Source organism: Saccostrea cucullata, unplaced genomic scaffold, assembly GCF_032062105.1.
Source record: "Saccostrea cucullata isolate Sc308-1 unplaced genomic scaffold, CSIRO_AGI_Scuc_v1 ctg1335, whole genome shotgun sequence".
Taxonomy (NCBI): Eukaryota; Metazoa; Mollusca; class Bivalvia; order Ostreida; family Ostreidae; genus Saccostrea; species Saccostrea cuccullata.
In genome coordinates this window covers 5,997-29,190 of record NW_026928438.1, presented here as the reverse complement: position 1 = coordinate 29,190, position 23,194 = coordinate 5,997, and the positions used below count along the sequence as shown (strand labels likewise).

General features: G+C 33.6%; 1 protein-coding gene across 1 annotated transcript; it reads right to left on the bottom strand.

Annotated features, from left to right (window-relative positions):
• Positions 1-958: 958 nt before the first annotated feature.
• Positions 959-8,199, bottom strand: LOC134277573 (uncharacterized). Its single transcript, XM_062759897.1, has 10 exons — positions 8,142-8,199; positions 3,587-5,788; positions 3,191-3,320; positions 2,988-3,047; positions 2,776-2,882; positions 2,448-2,496; positions 2,202-2,327; positions 1,743-1,886; positions 1,484-1,504; positions 959-1,194 (listed from the first exon to the last, which is right to left on the bottom strand). The coding sequence occupies exons 1-10, from the start codon at positions 8,187-8,189 to the stop codon at positions 992-994; spliced, it is 3,090 nt and encodes a 1,029-aa protein (XP_062615881.1). The 5' UTR covers positions 8,190-8,199; the 3' UTR covers positions 959-991.
• Between the last annotated feature and the right edge of the window lie 14,995 nt (positions 8,200-23,194).

Below are 23,194 nucleotides of genomic sequence, written 5' to 3'. Positions count from 1 at the left end.
TTCAGTTTCATTTTATAATACCCACAAAGGTAGTGAATTTTAAAAACTCTTAAAAATGTCATTTTTACCATACCTATGGTCTTCTAATTGCTCCGATATTTTAGTTATCATCTACAACTAATTATTCAATATTTTTTCCTGATTTTTACAGAAAAATAAACTGCTCATTGATATCTCAGAAATATCACCAAAACCAAATTGGTCAATCATTAATTAGCTTTCTTTTTCTTACATCTTTCACAGTATGTCTATATTGCATGAATCAATTACAGCAAATTTTATATTTTTATTCTAACTGATGCTCTGGCTCCAAGCCTTTTTAATGTTTCATAACTATAGACTTTCCTAACTTCTGATGAACTGTTATTTTTCTTCAGCTATGAACTAGCTTCTTGTCATAATGATCTTTTTTTCACATTTCTTAATGTTACGACTTCTGACTTTTTTCACTTCTTGGTGTTATAATCTTTGAACTTCAATGTTTATTGCTATAACATGTATAACGTACAAATTATATTCTGGCATTTTTTTTTTAAAATCTACTGTTTGATCTTCCGACTTATGGTATGACTCTAGATCTTTGTTGGGACAATGTCTTTATTAGCTGCATTAATGTAGCCCTCTCCCTTTTTTTTAATTTAGGAGAGGAAACAACAGATTAAAAAAAGATCAGAGAGGGCTACATTATTGCAGCTATGACTCTACAAGAAATCTCTTGGTGCTATGAACTTCTCAGTCTACTATTGAGGGGGTGTAGACTGAGGAAAGCTTTACAAGAGCTGGTGATTCAGCGAGCAGGGCACTTTCAATGAAGTTTGCATAGAAATCCTTTTTAGGCCATCCCATGCCAAAATATCCTTTACATGTGTAATACATATGCAAGTGTATATAGCTTGTTGAAATATTTTTCCAATAGAGTATAATAATTATAATAATATAAATGTATAACAATTATAAAGGATATTTCTACATGGAATGGCCTAAATTCTGGTTAGCATAGGAATGTTTTGACTTTCTTTTGTATCTTTTTCTTGCATTTGATGCATTTCTTCATTGGTTCAGAGCAGGGTTTACAGACTAGCCTGTGGCCACAGGGCGTGAACACAATGACCCTCTCTGACTTCTCACATTTAACACACAGTAACTGTTTCTTCAGTCTCTGGTTTTCTTCTTCAATGATTTCTGGGTCTAATTCTACAAAGAAATGAGTGTCGTGCATAATAATTTTTTATCATGCAATATATGAACTAGTTATAAGTAAATCAGCTTTAATTATAAAGGAATCATTGAAATGTGAACTATTTATTTATATATTTCCTCATTCTGGCAAAATTTCAAATCAGATTGATCCATATGACTGCAAGCAGGTAAAGAGTGTTGGATCATGTTCACCACCATTGGAAACAATTCACAAAAATAATTCTTTGATCATGTAGAATACTTTGCCAATTATTCATTTATATGTACATAATCTGACACTCACCTTGTTCACTTTCTGAGGTTTCTGAAAGACAGGAATTACACACACGTTAGAACATATGCAAATGTACAGAACTTTAAAGGAAAGTCTCGAACAAGACTCAGCTCTACTGCATTCTAGCTTAAATTAACTGCAAATAACTTTATCTTTCCAAACCTTACTTTAGATGTAGACATTATTTTACTCCTGTACGTAAATAAGACAAAGAGAGAGAGCACGTGAAAACAAATTCAACTGAATTGAAGACCTCCTTGTTAATTACCTGTAAATGATGCTATGTTCCCTGGGCCTTGAGAGGTAGGCTTGGACTGTGGTTGGACCGTCGCTTCAGGAGGAAATGTTTCCCCTTTATCCTCCATTTCCAACAATAAGTCCAAAAGATTGCTGGTAGTATAGTCATTGTGTCCTGATTTAATAAAATGTGCATATATTATCTGATCAGTGAACATTCTAAAATAAAAAAAAATACACATGTTTGTTTCAAAGATCTGCTTTAAACAACATATTTTGGGTTAGTGGGGAGGTAATTTCATGAGTACCAAGTATACTTATATGATTCAATTAATAAATCTATATTGACAAAATAACAAGCAGTGGGGCTGTAAATTCAGTGATAAAGGTAACCTATGAAATCAATGAACATTGATCCCCCACAAACGATGAGGATTTTACAGTATACAAGGTTATGGACTGAAAATTTGTATAACTACAATCAATGTACCTTTTTCTGCAACGAATCTGTCAATGACATGTTGAACTTTGACCTTAGAATACCCCATGCTGATAAGACTCCTGGCAGCTTGTGAGCAAATAGGGTTGTTGTCCTCTTCACTGGGCTTTCCAGGACCTAACATAGGAAGGGCAAATGATTATCTACTCTCACAGAGGATTAATTAAATTCAAGCAAAATTTTATCATGATTGAAATTTCATATAAAATACTTGGAGATAAATGTATAGAATCATACCAGCAGTGTTACATCCTGACTGAGGCAAGGAATCCAAATTGCCTGCTCCCTATGTAAACATACAATTATATACATGTACAGTGTACAAATAAATGTGACCTTTCAATCCAAATATATCCTTAAAACTTTTTTACTAAATGAACTAAAGTAATATAGATATGTTTTGGCCTCTAATTTACTTGAAAATAAATAACACTTTCAGATTTCAGCGTTAGAATTTTTTCATTCATTAGAACCCATTTATAAACTAAGATAGAATTTTTTTCAAGGTCAAACCCAGATTTTTGTTTTTTTAAAGAAATTATCATAATGATATACATTAACTTACCATCTCATATTTCTGTTGAATTTCATCAATGAATTGTATCCCTTTGATCTTCATAACAAACTTACAGAATGGAAACCATCGAGCATGCTCAGTCCAAGGGTCATCACCTTAGCACAACAATAAGACAACTACAGTTAGCAACAACTCATTCAAAACATAGTAAATATAATTTATCCATTATCAGATTATGTAGATCATTACAATCATCTTACCTGGTTCCCACTCCCGTAATCCCCCATCACAATAATGACATCGGACTGCATCCTCCTCACCTAGGTCAAAGGTCAAACAGTATTGCATCAAATCTGATGAACTGAACTTAACAAACAATATTGTTCAATAATAATTATATTAAAGATAATCTAGTAATGAAATAACCTCTTTGTTCTGGAGCATTTTTTATTTATGAAGGTACCTGTGAAGTAAAATCCAGCTTCAGCGATTTGTTTTGGAGTCTGGGTGATGGAGGATGGCCATTTGTCTGTTTGGAACGATTCTAATCGTCTGTTGAAATCTTGCATTTGAGGAGTTTTAGGATTATATATCTAAATGAAATTCACAAAAAGAACTTAAAGATCAAAACCAAATTCTTAATATTAATCTGCAGATATAAACTGCTTTTATGTACTAAATATAATGTAAATAGAGTTTCCATTCAATTTTCTTTCATTCTGCCAAGTTAACATAAGATTATGTTTTTTTTAATTATACATGTAGTAGATGTGTCAATAATATATATGAAATGATGAAGTTACTCTTTTTATCTATCATAAACTCATAATTAATGTTTTTCTTCAACCAGTCAACTTACTTTTCTCCATTCTTGCTGTACACGATTAATGAAGTCCTGTCCTTTCATTTTTTTGAGATATTTACAGTGCGGTGAGTGCCTGGCATGCTCTGACCACGGGTCATCTGTTTCGTCCCACTCAGCCAGACCAATATCACAGGCAAAGCACCTTACAATGTCCTGCTGACCAGTGAAGAAAAACCCACACTGCACCAACAATACTTTATTCTGTTTATCATTGAAGGGCCAGAAGACAAAGGTTCTCAATCTGGATTCTACAGTTTTGTAATCTGGATGCCTCATGGAGTAAGATGGTTCTTCTTCTGTGGCTATGGTATCAAATAAGGATGCATTTGTTGAAGATTTCTTTATTTCATTTGAGTCATGGATTGGTATTCCTGGTGATGGGGTGGTTTCCATCTCTAATGACTCTGCAGTGGCAGCAATGGTGTCTTCTCCAAATAGTGAATGTGGTTGAAGGTGATCTTCACTGAGCATGGCCATGTAGCTTAAGGAATCTGTGCTCGCTGTCTGAATTGGAAGTCCTCTTGCATCTGACACATTCTCTGTTGGATGAGAGATACCCTTCTGTGAATTGTATCCACTGTCATATTTAGGATAAGTTTCTTCATTTTTATTGAAAAAGAAATCCCGTGTTATGTTAGATATTTTGTCTTGCTGTTGTACATTGATATTTTCACTAGTTGCCCCAATGTATGGTTGAAAAATATTGTGGGTATTTGAACCATTTTTCTCACTTATTCCTAAATTTTTCATTTCAGGGACTGGGTTGCTATTCTCTATCTGTAGACCACCATGAATACTGGAACTGAAGATACCAGTGTTCATTTCACTTTTTGGCTTATGAAATGGTAAAACAAAATTTCCTATACCTTCCTTATCTTTCTTCTGTTGAAGAGCATGAAAACAATTTTCTGACAATCTCAAATGCATATTCAGAACAGTATCACCTTCCAAGAGAGAACTTAATTCTCTAGTTTCAATGTGAAGTTTACAGGCATAGCATGCCACTGAAGATTTCTGAACATCGAAGTAAAAGCCAGAGTCCACTAACCGTAGTGCAGACACTGGAGCACTCAGTGGCCAGTCCTTAAATGAAGCCAGCCGATTGAAGTGGTTTTCCATCATCCCATTCACTTCTTGAAAGAAATGGTATGTCATAATTGTCAGGGGTATTCCAGAATGTTTAAACAATGATAAATGTTCAAATATTACGTCTTCTGGCATCATGACCCGCTTTGGTATTACTTTTGGTCGTAGATGAATTTTCTTTTCCAGAGCTTCATTTAGAGCTATAGTAAGAAATGGCAACATCACCTCCTCATTTGAAAAGTGAAGACCATGTTCTTCCATCATATGTCTCTTGCTTTCAGTTAATAAAAAAATAGGTGATCTACACAGAGGGGGAACTGAACTTAGAGGTACTTTCTGTATAGAGTTCATTGGCCAATGTTCGTCATCTTTTATAAATTTCCTTAATCTTTCTTTCAGTGTTTTTATACTCTCAGATTTAAGTTCATCAGTCAATGGCTTTTTCAAGAAATCTCTTTCATCTTCATCTTTTGTTTTGTCAGCTTTTTCTCCAATAAACTGATCAAATATTTGATTTTCTTCTTTATCACTATCACTTTGAGAATACTCAGTCTTTCTCAGACCTTCAATATTTTTGATGGCTTTCTGAATTTTGGACTTAACAGTGTCATCAGATTCTATATCAATTTGAAAGTGTATTACAGTTGATTTTTTTAGATAACCTTCATTATTTCTGAGCGTTTTTTGAAATACTGCCAATTTTCTCTTTTGAATAGAAACTTTTGAAGATGTAGAACATTTGTTCAAAATTTTCAAGACTTCCTGCGGATTTGAAGTCACTCTTATCATATCTAATACAGCTATTAGGCTTTCATCACTGGTTTCTTTAGTTAATCTTTTTCCTATATAATCTGTTAGCTCATCTTGTGTGAGTGTTTCACTTTTCTCTTTTTCAAAAAATCGTAATTCGTGAATTTTTTCATGCTGGAGTTGTGTTGGACGGAACACTACAATATTCATTTGCTGTTTATTATCTCCATGTTCAGAGAAATATATTCTGTCATTGTCTGGCGGTTTTCCATCATTTTCCACAAGACATTCAAGGATTTTTCCAAATTTTATCATATTTTCTCCATTTGTATAGTGTTTCTTATTTTTTTCCAAATTTTGCTAAAAAATAATTAATTTACTTCACTTTAACAATCATCATTTAAATATTTTTTCTTCATTTATAGAGCACCAAATTTCTAATTTCAAAACAGTTCAATGAAAAGACACATGTAAATTTTAAAATTATTCATGTACATGAAAGTTAATGTAGTACGTACACTATGAAGGTTAAAACTGAATACTAGGGATGTCAAATCGGTCAATTTTCAATACTCGGTTACTCGGACGTTTTTCCGATCGAGTTACGGAGTACCCGGGTACTCGGTAAAAGTGTATGTAAATTGAAGACTGTAAAACATTGTAAACTCTTGTAGAAATAAAACCAGATGCACTTACAGGAGGTTAGCTTATCCGTAAATGTATTTCTGTTGTAATAATGATGAGCACTTCGTGCCCGATGAAATTTAATATAACAATTTTTAAATTCAATTTATTTATCAGATAAACACAAGAAATAAAATCATAAGTTGTTCACAGTGTTTTTGTTTAAAAAAATAATCTGCTGCGTAATTGTATAATGTAACTCCTTGTCGCGTTTGACGACCAGGTATCAGTCGTCAGAGCTACGTACAGTATCAACTTGAACTTGATCAAGTTCTCCTAATAGAGCGGATTTACAATTTTAGTACACTTGTTCGATCCGAGATTTATATAGTATTACGGGACGGTATTTTGTAGTTTGATGCAACGATGGACATCAGTTTTTTTAAAGCCTTTGCCTTCAGCCAGTTGTATTGGCATGTAATCAAACACAACCATATCAACAATCACACGTGTAATATCATCCGCTCTTTTCCTGAAAATTTACGGCTTCTCGGAGAATTGACGAAATTATCTAATTTATTTAAACATAATGGATCTTAAACGATGTTCAGTGAAAACAAATAATTAAAGCCAAACAAAAAATAAGGGAAGAAGGCAGCCGCAGGTGAGAAAAGCCAGGTACCCCAGGTACTTGGTCACGATAATTACTGTATATTAAACACTGCCACAGGCGATAACGGTCATTTAGAGTCGTAGTAAACCCTAATTACTGTATGTACAAGTTCAATGAGCATTTTACGCTTTAAAACGGATTGTTTAATGCATTAATAAATAAGATTAGAAATATTCAAAAATATACATCCGAGTAACCGAGTACCGATTTTAGTATTCGATACTCGGACGTTCGATCGAGTACCCGGTTAACCGGGTACTCGTTGACATCCCTACTGAATACATGTATCATGATAAAAAACATGAATGCATTATACAGTCCCAGCTATACACAACTGTATGTTGAGATTTAATTAGCAAATGAATGTCATTGATTTTAAAAATAAATAAATAGATGATGTTGACTTAAAGAATCATTGTCTAGATACAGTGTAGTAAAGTATGCAAGGGCATCAACTATGTTGGAAACATGGGATAATTTGCATAACTAGTGGTGTTCCAATCATCGATTATAATCGAAAATCAGTCGATTGCTGACATAATCCAAGCAATCGATTGCATTTTTAAAATTCTGATAAATCGGTTTATTATTTTAATTTACAAGCGTTGTAGTTTTTAACCCTAATTTTCCATCCACAGCATTGCTTTTGGCTTATTTGTGTAACGTAATGGTGCAGATAAACAAACTCTTGTATAAAATTCTATCCGAATAACAAAGCATGTTTCTGGGCATGGGCGTACTTTTGGTTCTATAAAATGAACAAAGGACCAACTGGATCACCACAGAAAGTCGTTATTTACCCAATCTTACCATTTACTTGTATAAATTGATATACTTTTTACATGTCCGATTATAATAGATAATTAGTTAGTTAGAGTAACCCAATCATCGATTATGAAATTCTTACCAATTCCCATCACTATGCATAACAGGCTAAGGTCCATATGCATAAATTTCTAGTATATCCCATGCTTCCAACTATATATATATCATTGATGTCCCTGGCATACTATACTAACTAGTAACTAGACAGTAATATTAAATTTGATCCTTATAATTCCATGTCATTGTGAAATTAAAAAAGTAAATTTAGACTTTGAAAACCGCACTTATAAATAAATATAGATTTAATTTACACATCACTCCCATGTAAATTTCAGCATTCCCTGTCCACATGAGATTTATATACATATAAGCATGATTAGGCCTCCTTAAAGTTCCAAACCTATCGCTTAGCAAAATTTACATTCCACTGAGTAGAATGATCAAGAAATCAACTCAGCTAACTTTCAAAGAGTTATCACAGAGAAAGCAAAATGGAAATATACAAAGATAAATTAATAAGTAAGTAGTGAACAAATGTAACATTTTTTTGTGGAATTGCTCAGTAAAGTAATTTAATGTTCCTTGTTTTACCTGATGAGTCCTGCCACCATAATTAACTGGTGTTGTTATCACATCCATTGGGTTATTCATCATTATTACATCTAGAACAAAAGAAAAAAATCTGCACTAAATGTATATCAACATGAAACAAGCATCTAGTAAATAAAAAATGCATGGATAGTAGATTTAGCAAAGAGACATAATATTGCACTGTGATGTGTAAAACTTACTAGCACAATTGATTTGTTGTGCTTCCTAGATACTAAGATGTGACTTTTATACCACAAATATTAGTCTAGTAACTGCTACATTATCCATTTTGGAACACTGATCCTGATGTACCTATTTTCATGATACTTAAATTTCAGTTACTGTGGTACTGATTACTGTAAACAGTGTCAAAATAAAATTTATAAATGTTCATTATCAATATGATCAAGTCCCTGCCTCATAAATTCAAAAGACTGAAGTTAAATTTAAACTTTCTGCGGTATATTTGGCTAAATAGGTCAATTAAAAGTGAAGCTCAAGTTGACTGTCATGCTGATATTTTTTTGACAGACAGACAATGAATTAGACAGTCAGTGTGTAAAGTAATCCCGGCTCTGCAGGGGACATACAAATATGACAAATTTTTCATAATCTGTGACAGTCGAATCAGTAAATTAAATGCAGCTTAGTATGTATCTGCTTTGGTTTAAAAAATTATCTTATAGTCCATCAGGTATGATCCTCTTTCATTTTACGTTTTAATTAAAAGAAAAACAGGCTCCAAGACTAAACTGAGAGACTTTGAAAGTCAATTTAAAATTACTTAATAAAATCATTATAATTAACATGTATAATAACCTTTGAAATAATTATGATAATCATGATAATGAAATAAAATTTTAATCATATGTTTGATTTTTAATATTTTTAAAAAATTCAAAAAAGATGGGGGAACATGGCGGGCAAAGTGCATACAGTGCGACAGACATGAAGTGAATGCCTATAGCGTCAGATATTTATTAAGAAATCGTATTTGACCCCCTTTTCTATATATTAATAATAATTTAAATACACGTAAAATTCTATTTAATTAATATGTTTTAGATCAGAATAAGTGGCTAAGAATAAAAAAAAAATAATGCGATAAATAATCGTAAAATTGCGATATAAATCATAAAAATTATTATTTCAATAAACAATGGTTTTGAAATTCAATCGGGATCGGGAAGTCATAAAATATTTCACTATATTTCTTCTGGAAAAAAAAAAAACCACAAAATGACAAATGGTTTTATGTACATTTGATTTATCAGAGACATATAAGAGATGTATATATGTCTCTGGATTTATTTAGTAAAAATCAACCCAATTATGCATAAAATATGTCAAGATCATCATGTAAACTTCAAGTTCTCCAAGGTTCTCTATTTAGTAGGACCAATACTTTAAAAAATCTGAGAAAAAACACTTATTTTTGTACTTCGGAACGTAAATTGTACGTCTTTAGACTTTTGAACTTAACTATTGTTTCTTCGAAAATAACGTAGGCTGTTCATTTCCATTCCATTTCAATTTCGTTTTGATTTTTTGTTTCGTTTTTTAATATTTTTTCCACTCAAACAGTTATTCTTGGAAATCCCGATTGTTGGGCAAATTAATATGATGTACTGTGAATTATCCCTACATAACGTTAATGTTTTATTGTTTGTTGTAAATGATATCAATTCCAATATAAAACAATTAAATGGTAGGTCAGCACTTACTTCTAAAGCAACTCTGGTGAAAACATCTCCTGCTGTCCCTTTTATTCTGGAAATTCTGGAAAACCCCTTTACTATAAATAAAACTTTATGCGTTGTCAGGTGTGCGTGAACCCGTCTTAAAATCAAAGTACTGAAAGTATCGACGTAAGCTACGCAAATTATGTTTTGAAACTCAATATATTTTTATGCGCCCGAATCGAAAGATCCGAGGCGTATATTGTTTTTGTCCTGTCTGTCTGTCTGTCTGTTTATCTGTTTGTCTGCAAACTTTAACCTTTGCTATAACTTTTGAACCATTAATGATTGAGACTTCATATTTGGTATGCATAAGTAGTAAGCTCTTTCAAATGACACCAAGGGCAATGACCTTGTGACCTTCACTGTGACCTATATGCTAAAAATAGTATTTTCTGCAAACTTTAACCTTCGCTATAACTTTTGAACCATAAAAGATAGAGACTTCATATTTGGTATGCATACTCCACTGGATAGAATGCACTTTACCGGTACGGCCGCCATTTTGATTCTAGATCCGCGCGTGAAAGTGCTCGGCGTAAAAACTTAGCAACGTATCAACTATGATGGGCGACGCCATTTTGTTGTGTAAGAAACTCTCGAAGCGAGAAAAAAGATATCTAAATGGGTTTTCGCTTTTTTAAGCGGGGGTGTGGGGGCGACAGCCCCCAATACGAAAAAAATTGAATAAAACAAACTTACCTTAGTCGTTAGATAAATCTGCGCTAAGACTCGGAGCCATACGTACGTGTCACTATACATATCGTACATGTAGAACTATTGTGTCTTTTTTTTTTTTGCACTGAGTTGTAAATACGTTTTTATGGGTGATGAAGGAGATAAACGTCAATTTTTAATTATAGCTACTATCCTAGTGCATTCTTGTTTTAGTAGAGATTTCCTATATAACTGCATTCCATGTAGTCTCAATGATTGTAAAGTATCCAGTGTTTTGCAAATTGAAATCTCTAGATTTTTTAGTTCGTAAATCCAGGAGTATGTTAGATTAACGGCAGCTCTGTTTCCACAAATCTAAGATGTGTCTTTTACGTTTCATTTTTCTTATACTGCCGATTGCTGTTCCTCGAAACAAGACCATCTTCACTGCATGTTTACAAGTTTTGCCCCTCCACTTAATTATTCAACATTTCCAAAAACTAAGGATCACATTTATCGCTAAATTTCCAAAATGCTAGAATGCTGCAGTCAGTCAATTAAAAATATCCATTCATAGAAAACACAATACAAATCATCGTAAATAAGGTGCATGTTGAATCACTGTTTACAATCATATAGAGTGGAAGTCAAACTTTCTATTTCACGTCACCTACCCTGACCAATCACAGCACTGAAATAAGTCACGTGCTTAACAACGTCACGACTTTGGAATGTGGCCGACAGAATGAAAGTGAATGGTTTGTTTTGAAAGTGCTTTTAGTTTTAATTAATAACTTCGTTAATTAAACGAAGTTTATTAACATGAAAAATGACGAGGAATTCAAAAAATAGGTTATTTTTGCATTTTATTGCCTTTTTAGCGAAATCGTCACGCTGACGCGTGACTCTCTTACAGAGAAAGAGCACGTGCTATTTCCATATTATTTGGACGTACCGGTAAAGTGCAGTTGTCCCACTCCACTAATTAAGCTCTTTCAAATGAAACCAAGGTGAATGACCTTGTGACCTTGACTGTGTCCTATATGCTAAAAATAGCTTTTTTTGAACATTCACAATAACTTTTGAACAATGAAAGATAGAGACTTCATATTTGGTATGCATACTCCACTAATTAATTTCTTTAAAATGACACCAAGATCAATGACTTTGTGACCTTGACTGTGACTTATATGCTAAAAATAAGGGTTTTTTTTAAACTTTGTTGCCGCCGGGCGCATAGTGTTTCACAAACATATCTTGTTTTTCCGTCACTTTCGCACAGGAATTTCGCATTTACTCGCATTCGCCTGTCAGTCCCTACATGTATCCTAGAGTACCCATAAATCGTCCCCATACGACATTCGACGTCATAGTTACGACGAGCGCGTGCAAATTGATAAACAAACTTCAGTGCTTATTATACATGCTATAGAACGGAAAAGCTGACTAAATATTAAAAATTATTTTTTCTTACCACTCTTCACAAGATTTTTAGAGCTCTTCTACAAAATCAAACTTTTACACTTCAAAATATCACCCATACCCTATTTTCGTCCTTCAGATATAAAACGGCCGCAGATGATTGGTCTATTTGTTTTCCCGTGATTTGTGATTAAAAAGGGTTGGAAAATCATTAAAACAAAAATTGTAAATAAGTTCTTCTACCCAAAACCTTAAAAAAATATTTTTATCAATTTAAGAACATTAAATTGCTTGCTATTACCGACCCCCTTTTCTTTAACGAAATAAAAAAACACGAACGTGCTTTCAGATTAACATTGTCAACGATGTCATGTATGCTCATCAAATTACCTGATATGCGAATTATATATACAATTTTTTTTTGTTTTGTTTTTTTTTGTTTTTTTTTTTAAAATCAATATTTAATTATGTTAGATTACATAATTGGATTGGACATCAGGCATGGCCTATATAAGTCCTCTCCAAGGTCAAGGTTACAAATGTTAAGAATATTGACAATAATTTACAATGATGGAATAATACTTATTAAGTTACATTATTTTCTTTTCTTAACTATATATGGGAAAGCAAAACGAAAAAAATAGATTAAGTTATACAGAAGAATTATTACTAAGTTTGTATACTCGCTATGAAATATAATGGTAAGGAAGTAAAAAAGTGCAAACAAACAGCAAACAGAATAAGTAAATAAATAATAAAGTGCAAAGGATAAATATGCAAAGAAAAATACAAAACTGAAGAAAGAGTAACATTTACAAAAGACAAATAAATTTTAATCAAGCAACAACACTGAGTGAGGAAATTTAAAATAAAAAACAAACAAAACAGAAAAATAAAATAAAAAAGTGCAAAGACAATTATTAAAGGAAAAATACAACATATACATGGAACATGGAAATGCTGAGACGTAAATAAAATTAAATGTAATTATAAGAAATATCAGGATTTATATTTTACTTAATTAAGAGATACTACAAAATCTTTTTGAAGACTTGATGTACAGTTGGACTGCTTCAAAAATTGAACAGTTAATTTTATTAGGTAATTGCCTATCCCCAAAATAGCAAAGTATTCAAAATTTGACCAGGAGACATGCTTTCTAATTCTATTACATTCTGAAGACTTTCAAAAAGTATCCTTCTCTGATTATTATATGCAGGGCATTCTAAGAAAAAATGATAGTTATTCTCGTTCGGATATCCGCACTTAGTACAAGATGCTATTTCACTTAGATACTGATGATATAGATGAGCATTTAAATCACTAGATTCATTTCTTAGTTGACAATGTAGAATGTTTTCCTTGCGACTGCCATAATTAAAAATCTTGACATCCTTTATTTTATCTACAGTAGGTTTCTTGAGGACATTCTTAAAACTTGAATAAGATTCAATACATTTTATTTCTAGTGGTAAATTGTTCCATAATTGAATAGTAGAAGGCAGAAAACTGTTGAAATATGAGACTGTCTTTGCTTGAGGTATGACAAAATTAAAGTCATTACTATTTCTAAGATTGTAACCATGATTTGGTGGTACAAAAGGAAGGACCATTTCTTGTAAATAGAGAGGGGCTATACCATAAACAGTTTTATAGAATAACCAGAGTTTTTGTCTTTCCCTTCTCTTATTTAATGGTTCCCAGCCTAATTCTAAATACAGAGCCTTTCTAGATGAGTTTTTCCTAAGTCCTGTTATTATTCGGGCAGCTTCCACTTGAATATTTTCTAAAAGATTTGAAAGTATACAATGTTTTATTTTAGATTTTCCAAAATTCATTGACCTTACTGGCAAAAACCGATAGAAAATCAAAATATTGGAACAGTGCCAGACTGGCACATTCTGGAAAAAAAACAATATGAAAACTATAATTTAATGCGTAGACTTGAATTGATCACCTAGTTATTATAATAATGTGTGAAAGATTCACGTTAAAGGAAAAAAAACTTTTCATCTACTAGCCCTGCAGTAGATGAGAAAATATTTCCATTTCTAATTTTTCTCTCTGTGAAAACTCTTTGAACGTTAGCGGAGTTAATTTCTTGATAATTCTACCGGAATGTAAATTAGGCAGGTCAATAGGTAAGGAGCTAAGGAGGCCTCATATGCATGGAATTCTCGTGCGTTTCTGTCTCTGAGTCTGACGCTAAGGAGGCCAAATATGCATATAAATCTCGTGCGGCTGCCGTTGTGTTTGACGTCAGTGGGCGAGGACTATTGACATTGGGATGGGAGTCCTCGTGTAATTTAAATCTATGTCCAGTCTAGTCGAACCCCCAAACGGGGGTAAACGGAAGTAGGAAAACCGTACCCTCAAACGGGGGTACGCGCATGCGCAGACATTCAAAAAAGTGCCGTTTTCACGGAAAAACGCGTGGTCCACAAAATATGCTCGTATAAAGTGATGGATTATTTCGTAGCTCTGTATGTACCCTAATTTCATAGATTAAAGATGTTTAAAGAGATTGTATTGCGAAAAAGTGTATGTTTATTGCAAAAATCGAGACTTTTTCTCTCCCAAAATTAGCGTATTCTGTGCCTTGACCTCCATGCTTGATACAACTTGATTTTTTTATTCATAATTTGATAAAACGGATGAACAAACAAACAATGGTTTGTTTAATGTTGAACTACATCTAATTCCCTTCCCCGGTATTATAAATTTTGTGTAATTAACATGTTGTTTATTATTTTCGACACCTTCTTGTGTGCCCGTCCGAATTTCCTCTGTCCTGTAAACAAACTTTTGTGCTTCAGAAATAAGGTAAATAAAAACGAAAAAAAAAATTTTATTTTTTAATTGAAAACAAGGGTGTAGACAATTCATTTTTGTATGTTTGTGATTTTTAAAAATGTAATTATTTTTTAAATAAGAAGAGTTATCGTTCTTGAATTCCACTTCCGCTTTCTCGCGTTGCATTAAGGGAAGGAAAACCCTCGTTTAAGGGTATACCCCCGTTTGAGGGTTCGACTAGACTGATGTCTGCATTTTAAAAGTCTAATTATAAAATCTACAATTTTATTTCACAATGAAATGGAAATATAAGGAATCACTATCTAGTTAGTATAGTATGCAAGGGACATCAACAATAGTGGGAAACATGGGATAATTTATGCATAGCGGGCTCCTCAGTAGATTTGATCACGTACCAACTAAAAGTTCATTTCTAACATTGTTGTTTATTACTTATATTTACATTTGAGACGAATACATTTCCAGTTAAATTGCATTTATTATACGAACGGGCCGCAGTATTGCTAAGTTGTGACGCGCAATGACATAGAAGTTGTTTGTTCAAAGTTAGTTTAGTCTGGTCCCCTTCCCACAATTCCGTTCGCGCACTCTCTAATGTAGAGAGTGCGCGAACGGAATTGTGGGAAGGGGACCAGACTAAAGTTAGTTTACCTCGCTCTAACATTTGAAAGTTCAGGAAATAGTTCAGTCCTGTATATAGTGAAGAACAATGATCGCTGCTGAGAATAATCTAACTACTAGTATTTCATAAGTTCTTACAATATTATTTGAAGTCAAAAGCGGCAGTATCGCCTGTTTTAGTTTACATAGCTTAACTCCATAGGAATTTCAGGTTAAAAAAGGTAAGTGCAGTTTTAGGCTAATCTATAGTATTCAAAACCTTATTCACATGAAATTAGAAGTTTTATTGTAAATCTCGTGATTGAAAAATATCCACATAATGTTTACCATTTTATCTTTTTCATCGTTATTAACTTGGAAACATTCTAAAACAAGTTGCACCGTGGCAGAAATATGTGTAGACAAAATATCACATCGCTCTGTGATTCGGTCGTGCTATGACCTCTGACCCCCAAATAACACTCACACAGAATTGAACATATTTTCTCTTCAATAGGTTCATCTAAGAAAGATATTTGCAAATGTAAAAATGAAGGAATATACTCAAAAAAAATATACTCAAAAATGTGTTCTCAAAACAATCAGAAATTGGATATAAATGTTCCGAACATGCGTTTTATTTAAAAGAGAATATTTAAGTGAGGTCATAAGGACTAAATCATTGAAAAGCGTTTTTTGTTTCTTTCCAAGCACAGAGAATAATTTTTATATTACACCTCTCGTATATTCCTTAACGACAAACTAAAATCTACGCGTTTTTATAACATAAACAACTGCTTCTTCAATAAAACGGAAAGTAGAAATTTTAATGTCTTGTAACTGATTCTAAACTTAATTAACACTCTACTATATTGGCGAAGTTTTATCAATTAACAATAGCAACTTCCATTTAAGTGTATGACAGTCCAATATAATTCAGTATTCCATGGCCATCCTTAAAACGTAAATATAATGATCAACATAAGAAACGCAATATTTGCAATACTAGTATTCGATCTTTTCATTTATGTTATATAATTTTTATTTTTATTTTATGATTTTTATCTGTATTTTATAATTTTGATTTGTATTCTATAATTTTATTTTTATTGTAATTTTATTTCATTTTTATCATATAATTTTCCCTCTGCATCGTTACATAATCTAATTGTATAATATTAATAGGAATAGATATTCGAGTCGACATGAGAATGAAAGAAATATTGTTTATTGGTAGTATGTCTTCAATAGATATAGACATTGAAACCACAGCAAGGGTTTTCTTAAATTCTCACGAAAGAGGTTTTAAATGGATTCTGTTACTACCAATTCAAAACTGCGCGGTCAATAAAGGAACACATTTATTACCCATTCTGAATCCAACGTGAACAGACCTGGCCTCAAAAGACTACCCTATATAGATATTATCAACGAGAAACTATTTTTATAATCACGTGCAATTAAATTAAATTCAGAGAAAAAATACTTCCAGGAGTAAAAATAAAAAGATGTCAGTTTTGTCTATAAATTATTTATTATACCATACATTTACAGTTAAGCCTTGAGGTGACCCCTCATAAAAAAATTCAAAATAACAAATAAACCTTTTTCGCAATTTAAGGAATGAAGGTTTTGGAACATTTGCATTTCCCTTTCAAAATATGGGACTTTACAAGTTGTGAAGTACAAAATGCCCATTAATCGCTTTCTACAAGTAGGACCGGTATTTCATGATTCAGAAACATTTTGAAACGCTAGGTATTCAGATTTGGCGTCATACGTTTTATTTAACTGCATTAACCATTCAGCCATAAACCTTATTATGCAATTCTAAACAAAAATTATATTTCTGATGGACTTCTTCAATACAGTTACCTTTTATGATTTTTAGATATTTTTAAATGTTTTCGTTTCATTTCTTTTCAATTTCTGATGAAATTTTCCGACTGTAGTCTAAAAATAATTACAGATGTTCCTATGACATTTAAAGAAATGCTTAACACATGTAACAGTTCTCCCATTAAAGCGGAAGCATTGAAACTGATTAAATTCCATATCAATGTGCTGATCTACACAAATTCTAGAATTGATTCACATATTTTTCAAATGGGATTTTTTACAAAGGAAGGTCCAGATACTTTCAACGAATGAGTGAGAGTCCATCCATATACCCACTAAAATTCGACTTAGTCCTTGTTGAGAGCAAAGAATAGAGAGAGAGAGATCTGACTAAAAGCGGAAGTTCTGCTGAAGGGAGAGGAGTGCTTTCCTAACTTTAAAAGAGCTCGAGGGTGCAATTCTCCTTCTAGAGAAAGGGTAGGGGGGGGGGGGTTTAAACATAATTTTTGTTTAATTGATTAACTAAAATTCCCCTTTTTTCCCCTCTGTTTTAGCTGTTTTGAAAAAAAGAGTACGTAAATTCAGCAACTATAGTTTTACTAAAAGCCTTCTAAAGTTTGAAAAGAAACATTTATTAAATGTGAAAATTTAGTTTGGTAAAGTGTTTTTTTATTTTGAGAAGCCTATCTTGGTTTATGGCACATTTTTAAAGATTTTACATGTACATTTTCAACCCGAATCGACATGCATCTACATGTACATCACCTTCCTGGTTTGAAATGCAATATACGAGGGTTGTCCCATAAAACCGTGGACAAAGCGTTTTTCTCGAAAAGTAATGGGCGCACTAAGCTGAAAATTTCAGTAAATGTTTATGTATCATATTCAATTGCATGATAATTTTTTTGATAATATATAGGCAAAAATAAAGATTTTATTATGCTTGAATGTGCACTAGGTATTGTCCTACGGCGCACGGTCAAAAAACCAAGGGTTTATTAAAGAATACACAAGTTTGAATTCAAAATAAAAGTTTTAAATACATAAGATTTGGATTAAAATTATCCTAATTCAATTTCACAATCAATTTTGTAGTTTTTGTAAAAATATTAAGGCATTTGCTTAATTTTTGACAGTTTTTCGATCATTCGAATTGGGAAAGTGGTTAACACAACACACGAAAAATGGCGATGTTTTATGACGTTACGGCGCACCGGAGAACAGTTCAGTTTTATTTCTATGTTGTAATGACACCTTTAGAGACTTGAAATGACCATAGAAGAAAAAAGATTATAAAAATATCACCATATCTTAAGTATACAAATGAAATAGGAGTTTTCTTAGCGAAGTTTTTTCTGATCGAGTCCCTGGGGAGTACAAAACATACGGACCAACTCCTAATGTAATAGCAAAGGACGCTGTCACAGTAGACCGCCGATATGAGATTTTCTATCAGTTGAATGATGGTGAGAATATTGTCCGTAACTTACTAAAATATCTTCAGAAGATTGCATGAGGGTGCCAATTGGTTCTTCGGCTGTTTATGGAGGCTAAAGAATGTGCATAAATGAAATTCCTAAATTCAAGTCGGACTCATCCAACTTCATTTTCAGCAAAGATAAAACGTGACGCTGTTTTAGACACTTTGACGTTATAATCCATGCACCGTAATGTGATACAATACATGGCATAAAATCTCATAATTTGTTTATTTAAATGCATATACTTATCTGAAATTTGCGGTGTATATTACTAAAATATGTACTAAATAATAGTGAAAATTTCAGAACGCAGTGATGTTTATTTTTCACACTATACAACTTGTCCACGATTTTACGGGACAACCCTCGTATGAGTATAGTTTTTTTATGCCCCCGGATCGAAAGATCGGGGGTATATTGTTTTTGTCCTGTCTGTCTGTCTGTCTGTTTGTTTGTCTCCTAACTTTAACCTAGCCCATAACTATTGAGTGGTTGGGGCTATGGCTTTCATAATTCATAAATGTCTTACTTGTGACACGACTTTTCTTTGGGTACCACCAAATTTGACTTCTTGACCTTGGAGTTTGACCTACTTTTACAAAAAAAACCCCAGAGTTTAACCTTGGCCATAACTTTTAAACAGTTGGAGCTAGGGCTTTGATCCTTCACATGTATATTCATTGTGACAAGACCTTTCAGATGGTGTAAATATTTTTGACCTTTTGACCTTGACCTAAGAGTTTGATCCACTTCTCTAAAACATTAACCTTGGTCATAACTTTTGAACAGTTAGAAGTAGGGCTTTCATATTTCACAGGGGTAATTCTTGTAACAAGGCCTTTCTTTATGTACCACCAAATTTGACCTCTTGACCTTGGAGTTTGACCTACTATTACAAGAAAAATACCAAAGTTAAACCTTAGCCATAACTTTTAAACAGTTGGAGCTAGGACTTTCATCGTTCACATGTATATTCATTGTGACAAGACCTTTCAGATGGTGTAAATATTTTTGACCTTTTGACCTTGACCTAAGAGTTTGACCCACTTCTTAAAAACATTAACCTTGGTCATAACTTTTGAACAGTTAGAAGCAGGGCTTTCATATTTCACAGGTGTAATTCTTGTAACAAGGCCTTTCTTTATGTACCACCAAATTTGACCTCTTGACCTTGGAGTTTGACCTACCATTACAAGAAAAATACCAAAGTTAAACCTTGGCCATAACTTTTAAACAGTTGTAGTTAAGGTTTTCATCCTTCACATGTATATTCAATGTGATAAGACCTTTCAGATGGTATAAATATTTTTGACCTTTTGACCTTGACCTAAGAGTTTGACCCACTTCTTAAAAACATTAACCTTGGTCATAACTTTTGAACAGTTAGAAGTAGGGCTTTCGTATTTCACAGGTGTAATTCCTGTAACCACCAAATTTTACCTCTTGACCTTCGAGTTTGACCTACTTTACCAGACTTTGACATTGACCGTAGCCTTTAAACAGTTGTAGTTAGCTTATAGGAATTTCATCCTTCATATGTATATTAATTGTGACAAGATCTTTCAGATGGTATGAATATTTTTTACCTTGACCTAAGAGTTTGACCCACTTCTTAAAAACTTTTAACTTTACATAATTGATGTATAGTGTCACTGAGGTGTAATAATGCAAGGAGCGAACTGTTTAAGAATCGATTTTATAATGGTGACATCTTACTCTTATGTATTATAATAACTCTCGCTTTATTTTATTATGAAAACATTCATATGAGTGTATATTCAGTGGGACTTTTTTTATTCTGAACTAAGGGTATAATTTGTTTACATTTCAGGTACAGCCAGTTTACTGTTGTTTGACTAAATTTTCCTACTCTGTAACAGAATCTTGCCATTCATATGCCCTCATTGCCATAGAACATTCACTGCCCTACCCAGAGGAAGGCAGAGGGGAATTATTGGGAGTGTTATCAACGTTCCATCAGATGTTGATCAAACATGTGAGTTATTACCAAGGACACCAGTTTCCTCTGGCATCATTCCCGTAAAGCTCAAACGCAAACTAGAATACGAAACTCACGTATTCTATGAATAAGGCCTAATAAAGTTCTGGAAGCTTTTGACTGGCTCAAGAAAAACAACAGACATTATGAAGAAGTGACAGATGCATCTGATGTATGGGAAAAAACTTTTACCCAAGAAGATAGTCAGTTGTGGAATCACCTCACAAAGCCCAAAGGAGAAATTGAAGATAATGAATTATTGTCTGATGAAGAGACCTCCTTCCAAGACATCGAAGCAAAGGACGCTTCAGTACCCGAGGAGAGTCAGTCAGCTGATCCACATAGATCATCCATTGGATACTTGTGTTGAGATAAATGATCTCGCTTTAGATGTTAGCAAGGTGATAAATTTTGCTCCTGGGGAAGGCAAGACCCCTGTTGGATCGATGATGGATCGTGGTTGTAAGGAAATGGCTTTTCCAAAACTGTTTCCAACTGGCAAATTTGGTTTTGATGCTGCAAGAGAAACTGCAATCACACCAAAGAAATACTTCAATGCTAGGATTCTCAACAAAAGTGGAAAATTTGCGAGAAACACAGAATACTTATTCTTCGCACAGTATATTACAGAGTACAAACAGGTTATGGACAACATTTCCATAGCATTAAGAAAGTCCTACAGTTGTACAGAGTCTGGAAGCCAAATAAACTCAGACATGCTGTCAAATTCAGATACATTGTCATCAATCATAGCAAAAGATCATGCCTACCAGTTTCTACAGACAGTGAGAGGATCACCCCCATACTGGCAAAAAGCTATGTATAAGTTGCTGGCGGCAATGAAACAGTTCGGAATTTTCACATTTTTTGTCACTCTTTCATCTGCAGATATCAAATGGCATGACACTCTTTAAGCAATATCTAGACAACAGGGAAAACCACTCACTGATAAAGATGTTGACAATCTATCATTTGAGGAAAAGTCATCTTTATTGCGATCAAATCCTGTAATTGCGGCATGTCATTTTAATTATCGTCTTCAAAGCTTCTTCAGGACATTCCTCCTGTCACCTGCACAGCCTTTAGGAAAGATTCTCCATTACTCATACCGCATTGAGTTTCAGCAGCGTGGATCACCTCATGCGCATATAGTGATATGGACAGAGAATTCACCAAACCCTTCAGAGAAAGATGAAGTGATATGTGAATTCATTAACAAGTTTGTTACTTGCAGAATTCCATCAGAGAAAGATGACCCTTACCTGTACAATCTCGTCAATACAGTACAACAGCATCATCATACGGCAACAAGCAGAAAGAAAGGCACCGCTTGCCGATTCCACTTCCCAAAATTACCGTCTGTTGACACTGTTATTGCAAAGAAATTAGAAATGGATGATCCCGTACAGATGCAGAAGATGAAACAAAACAACTTAGCGATTCTTTCAACAGTTCATAAACTCTTAGGGGAAAACGTCACATTTAAATCAGTTGAGGACTTGGTTAAGAAGCTGGGGATATCCATGGAGGACTATAGGAATGCTCTGAAAATGACCAGCAAAGGATCATCAGTAGTTCTTCAACGTCAACCTGCTGAAATACATACCAACTATTACAACGAACACTTATTGCGTGCCTGGGGGGGGGGCCAACATCGATGTCCAGTACTGTCTTGATCCCTATGCCTGCATCAGCTACATGGTGGCCTACATCACCAAGGATGAGCGAGAGATGAGTCAGATTCTGCAGACTGTTTCAAAGGAATGTACCGGTATTACTTGGCAACAGAAGATGAAGAATTGTGCTAAAGCTTTTCTGAATGCTAGAGAGATCAGTGCCCAGGAAGCAGTGTATAGACTTATGAGTTTCCCACTCTTTAAATGCAGCTTCAGAACTGTTTTTGTATCGGCTGACCTTCCTAAGAATCGGATTGTGTTCCTCAAACCACTGTCAGTGATCAAAACTATGGAAAGTGATGAAGAAGATATATTTATGAAAAACATTATGAACAGGTATTCTCTCAGACCACGAGTACTCAAGAACATGTGCTTAGCCCATTTCGAGTTTGGTATGTTCCCGTGTATAGCTCACCAAATAAGGAACAAAGCAAAACCGACAGTGATGAAAGCGATGAAGGAAATACATCTGAAGAAATAACTTTACTTGATGGATGTTGTCGGATGAGAAAGGCATCCAGCCCTGCTGTTCTCAGATACCACAAGAAATTACAGGAAAAGTCACATGAGGAATTCTTCTATACTCAGCTCCTCCTTTACCTTCCATGGACTGATGAACAGAAAGTACTTAAAGTTTCATGTTATGAAGACTATTACAATGCAAACATTGATGTGATAAAACAAAACAAAAAGGAACTAGAGCACTACTCAGATATCATCGAATCTTCACTACATGAGTTTGAAGTTAACGGCCCTCCAGTGCATGCATATGATGATATTTCCCCAGTTACTGAGCAAGAACATGGTGACCAGGAAGAAGAGGGCA